Here is a 5731-nt window from a genome sequence, read left to right on the forward strand (position 1 = left end):
GTTTTGATAAACTAGTTTTGAAGGATAAGATGTCTCTGTTTCATTGCGGTAGATGTTTTCTGCCCCCCCCCCCCCCCAAAAAAAAACACACGAGGCTGTGCAACTCACTAATTAGCGGAAACATCCATCTAGAAAAAATCGGACATACCCTTGACTTCAGACTCCTCTTTAAGAATCTGATTCTCCAGTGTGAGCTCCTCTACTTGCTCCTTCAGCGCCTCCAATTCACTCTTAAGCGAGTCCAATTTTTCTTCAGCCATTTCTTTATCTAATGTGGCCATTTCCATATTCTCCACTAGGTCCGACATCTCTTCCCGATATCGATCAAAAGCTTCTTGAACCTCGGCCTTTTCCTAGTGAGATAATAAAAAGTAACAGAACGTCAAGTAAATTTCAGCAATACGCTGACAATACGCTTTCATCAAAGGTGCTTTTCCATAATTTTACTCAAAGCAACGGAGCAGAAAATTATTTCTTATCATTTTTCAGCAAACGGTGAAAAGCAACATCAACTAAGACCATCGGTAAGTGTGAACCTCAAGAGTTTCAGAGACCACGTCCTCTACATCATCCGGCGAAATAACGACGTGACTAAACAGTGTTTGTAGGCCCAACCTGACCGAGAGACGTTAAAAAATAAAGTGGATTACATAACCTGTTAGCGGGCAGTGCAATGCTGGGGTTTCTGTGTACTAGGACCAATTGCGATGGTGGTGGCTACCACCGCATTACAACGACAGACCCAACGGTCGAACCGGAATACCTAACGTCGGCTAGACCTAGACTATCGTTATAAAAACTGATATCATCGCGAAAGTTTTCAGTGGTAAAAGATTCCTAAAAACGGCAAACCATCACTGATATTGATAGTTCTAAGTGAATATTTCTGGGTGGAATAGCAGCATATAAAGTCCAGACAACACCGAGTCATCAACAAAGAAATTTAGAGACTCGTGAGTCCCAGCCCAAAATAGCAATAATGTGGCGGGGTTCGGTTCGGCTTCTGTTAATCTTCCCCCCCCCCCTCCGATCTTCGTATCCGAAAAGGAAGTCTATGCTGCAAGCTCTTCATACAAGAATCAAGCGGATTTCGCAAGTCGAAAGTGATCCTCATTTCCCAATGACAAGAGAATTGGATGCAATAAAGATAGGCGAACGAAACTTGCACGATTTGGTCATGAAACGCAATTGCACATCTGCTTATTACTTGAGCTCTTGCCTTCTTCCCTGGGTGAATAATGCGCGAACCGGTGCATATATGACTCAATTCACCCCAGGCCGGTCAGAATGGCTGAATCGATCTCGTCCAAACAGAAGTAAGGACCGACAGATAGGAGTAGGATATGCTGCTGAACGGCACGAGAAATTCACCAGTGTTCATGCAACAATCAAATAACTCTGGTAGAGAAAATACATAACTCAAACCAGCGCGATGCCTGAGCATTATCAATTGGGGTCGGAACGAGTGAAATGGATACAACAAACCGGTGAGGCAGTCAATCAGAATAGTGCCCAAAATAGTCGACATGTTCAACGACACTGACAAAGCAACCAACCGTTTTAATTTGGGCCAAGTTGCGCTGCAGTTCCGCTGCCTGCTCTCTCATGAGACGGCGATTCTCCTCCAACTGTGTGAACTGAATTTTCATGCGCTCCATCTCCTGCAGCCGCTGCCGATCTTCCTCGCGTTTGGCTCGTAGAGCTTCCACCTGCTCAGTCAGAGTTTGAATTTCGGCCCGTAAGTTGGTCAGCTCCAGTTCAGTGTCTGGTGAGTGTTTCCCACCAGCAGAGACTGAGGGACTGAAAGCCGACATCTCAGAAGTCGGAACGGATGCTATCGAGCTGGGTTGTGGTGCACTAATTTTCTGAGGTTCGCTAGCACCTGTGGCAATTGACGGTGCCGGTGAAGTTGGAATAGACGGTTTTGGTACGTCCGGTGTTCCTGTGGTGAGTTTCGAGGTGGCTGGAGATTGTCGCTGTGGTACACCTTTTGAGGGACCAGCCTCGGGAATTTTCGTAGCTGGAGAAGGAACAGGTTTCTCGGTAGGTTTTCCGCCAGCTGGTGTTCTACGTTGCATCGATGGACTCAAACTAGCAGGAGAAGGCTTCGTATGGAGAAAAGAATATGAGATGAATAAATCACCCGAAAGAGTCGAAGAAATTTCAGTAATCGTGTGGGTAGTTTCCCTTATGAAAATATATTGCGATAACTCGAATAACGCACCAACTGAAACATGAGGCGGCCTGTATGCATTCAGTTGAAGAATATCATAAACGAGAGATTCACTTGAGTCTACTGTGAAAACAAAATTGATTTGCAAATGAGTTGAAATCACTCGGGATTTCATAAGGGGAGTCAAAGGGAGACTAAAATGAGCTTACCTTCCCTATTATGATGCTCTTCAATCGAACATGTAGCTTACACAGTCAAAAAGTTGAATCAGATCCAAATATGAGGAGGTGCTTCGTTGCGTGATAAGTACACAGTCAATAGATAGTCAAAAACACTCGGATGATTTTATTTCTATGCTGAAGACTGTATGGAAAGTTATAGAGAAGTTCATCAAAAGGTTAAAAAATATATCGCGGTTCAATCGGTACGGCTCCAGCTGTACATTACTCATTCTACGACTCATCGGATGAGCTCGAAAAGTTGATGTCTCAAACTCCACCGAAAATGGTACCATCCTTTACATTGCGTTACATGCAACTGCGGCAAATGGGTTGGTTCGAAGTGAGATAAACCTGATCAGCCACCCGTTCTCTAAACAGGACCAAACACAAGCAAGGATTTGGATTTATGGCACTGAAGTTCAATCCACTACCGATCACTTTCCATGGCCGGTCAGGTGTCCATCCAATTTTTTATGAACGAGTTGGTCAGATCCCCTTGTGTTGAAGGGCCATCAAAATATTACAGCCCGGTTGCCTGAAAATCGCTCGGACATTTTACAGGACCGAGTGGTTCAATCCAGACGCGGAACATTAACGTCCACGCACCAAAAGTGGGTAAATTCCACAGGATGTGGACGAACCTCATTCCAGAACAGATTCTAAACACTCACCAATGATATCCTGCCACGATATTACCTCCTTATTGCGAGTTGCACTGTGGAAGCAGCTGGAAACATTCTTACCAATAACATGGTTCCTGTGGTTGGACGGCATATCATCCTCTTTCGCTGGCCTGCTCACAACTTTTGGCAAGACTACTTGCTCGAAAACCACTCACGGTAACAAGCAGTTCCCCTATTTTTAGTTAATCCAGAACGTGTTGTTGAGGTTCGGGTCAGTGATAACGCCTGTTTTATGAGGACAACAAATCAGTACTCGTAAGCTAATGTCAGTGCAAAGATCCTGTTTCAAATTACGTGTAGTGCGATGTGACGTGCGCCAGCGAAGCTAAACTAGGTTGACTGAAGTGAAGCCGATACTGAATATTGTCGACGGGGCTATATCATCAAACAGCCATCCGTGGCTTATTACTGTCCCGGCCCTCTTAGAGCCAGTGACTGAAATGCTAAGCCATTTGTCACTCTTCCCGTGGAGCTTAAAGACCACCAATGTTGGTAAATGAATCCAACTGACCGTCCGTGACAGGAAGTCCACAAACGTGGAACAATACTCCAACAGCTTGAACATTGGCCCAATTGAACCTACGGACAGCTTTGTAATGAACATTCAGTTCCAGTGCATCGTGAACGAGACGGTTGTTTGGATCTTGAGTTGGAAGCGCCCTAGCGTGAAAAGGATTCTCTTTACCCGATGGTCATTTAGTTGTGCAATGTGTAGGTTAAGGGCACCTGCGCCGACCCATCAAATAACAAATGTAAGTTATCTATGACAGCATGGCGAGGAGACCGGGGGATATGCATTCCACTGAGAGTAGTTTTGCCCAGGCAGTTTGCGGGTGGTTCCAAACCTTATCGAAACCGAGTTGTGGAATCAAAGTAATTGGTTGCAAAGAGGTGACACTGGAGAAGACAAATGATCAGTTATTGATGTTAGTCTCACTATCTCGTCTAATAAATTTGTTGTCATAACTCTCTGTAAATGGTTGGGCGAGTGAACTTTAAATTCTCAGAATGTAGCATAAGACCGGATAACTAATTCGAGTGAATATCTCACAATCATCAATCCCACAAAATCAAAAATACTTCTTGGATGATTGGTGTTTTGTCAAATGTCCCCCCAAAACACCCCAAGAAACCAAAAATTGAGCTTGAACCACCGATAGACTTAAGGGAACCTCGTTTTAGATCATACTACAGTGGTCCTTTCCCGGAGAACACTCCCAAAGGGAAACCTCCTTCCATTGAGACGGCTCCAGAGGGAAGGAATTTTTTGCAACTGCAATTCCCCCGAACTCCCCAGGATCAGAAAAATTGGAATTTCTTATTACTCAAAGGACTAATTCATTCCTCAAGAGGAAGCCATCGACCCACATTTTCCGTGAATTGTCCCCCTAAACTGTACAGCCAATAGAAGAACCTATCACAGTAGTATAGTTCTGACTTGACTGTTCTAGTACGACATTGTCAGTTGGAAGGATTACAGACGCAATAGCCACTAAAGGATATACAGCTGAAAAAAAATATGGTGAAGCGAGTGACCACAGGAATCACGTGATTACCGAACTTCTAAAAACTGCCATTATCTTTGTTACTATTCAGGGTGCGTTCTGTTCAATCGTACCACTGTGTCAGGCCGTACGCCTCCAACGCCGTGTATGTAACAGGTGTTACAACACTGACTAACTCTTCCGAGGAAAAGATGATAAATCGTTGTCTCATGAACGACGGTACCCAACTTGCCACGATAAACGACGTACTACAGCAAACGGCACGGGAGAAAGGCCGTCTGAGTCAAAGGGAAAAGGACTCATCATGCTGGCGACTACAGATAGACCCAAGTATCTACCACAGTTAGACGGTGCCTTATTTTTCTGTATCGAGTTTATAAAATTTGGAGTGCGCTCTCTAGCGAAGAATCATAGCGCTATCGGAACCTCCAGCTTCTGCATTGGTACTGACACTAGAAGGCGCAGACGTCAATTTGAGGATTGGAACTTGTTCGACCAAGTTTTGGCATAATGCCCACTTTCGAAACTCATTAGACTGATTACACTTCAAAAAAGTTATGTCCAATATTCTCAAAGTTACTTTTGTTTTATCAAATCAGTGGTTTCGGTGTTTGTTGTCCTAGTATTCAGTAGCTGCATGCGGGCAATGTTACTCTCGGGATGACAAGCAAATCTGAGCTGATAGTCGATAGAAACAGGTACGAGAAATCAATCGGGAGAAGTTACTTTATATTAAGTCGATTTAATGTTGCTAGTATACTGAAGTCAGGAAATCAATTGGCCTGGTTTTAGTGGGCTAATAAGAAAATATTAATCAATTTACGGCAGGTGAAATATGGACCATGTGAAATGTGGAACGCACTTGATCGAAAAGTCCTTGCTCATACGATGCCCTCACTTTGTCCTCTGCCTGGTCACCTGGGAGCGAGACGATAATAGACAACAGAGAACGTACTGTTAGATAACTGTTTTTATATAATTCGAATTAAGTAAAAACGTATGAATGGTAGTATTAGGACAAAGGATGAAATGAACCCCAGTGAGTTGGTGAGCATACGGAACAGGATGGTAGTGGAAGATAGGAGGGTGATATCACACGGCACAGAAGATATATCGAGATGGTAACAAGGAAACACAAAGCTGTCCTAC

At 44.0% G+C, this 5731-nt stretch overlaps 1 protein-coding gene across 1 annotated transcript in view; it reads right to left on the bottom strand.

Annotated features, from left to right (window-relative positions):
- Nucleotides 1-5731, bottom strand: part of T265_08193 (hypothetical protein) — a gene marked incomplete at both ends in the record, with an annotated part of 36149 nt that overhangs the window by 29933 nt on the left and 485 nt on the right. The window contains 3 exons of the mRNA XM_009173922.1: nucleotides 156-353; nucleotides 1557-2105; nucleotides 5445-5500. Of these exons, the coding sequence (XP_009172186.1) occupies nucleotides 156-353; nucleotides 1557-2105; nucleotides 5445-5500 (803 nt within the window). The remainder of the gene's footprint in view (nucleotides 1-155; nucleotides 354-1556; nucleotides 2106-5444; nucleotides 5501-5731) is intronic.

The sequence above is a fragment of the Opisthorchis viverrini genome, assembly GCF_000715545.1.
Source record: "Opisthorchis viverrini unplaced genomic scaffold opera_v5_206, whole genome shotgun sequence".
In the NCBI taxonomy this organism is placed as follows: Eukaryota; Metazoa; Platyhelminthes; class Trematoda; order Opisthorchiida; family Opisthorchiidae; genus Opisthorchis; species Opisthorchis viverrini.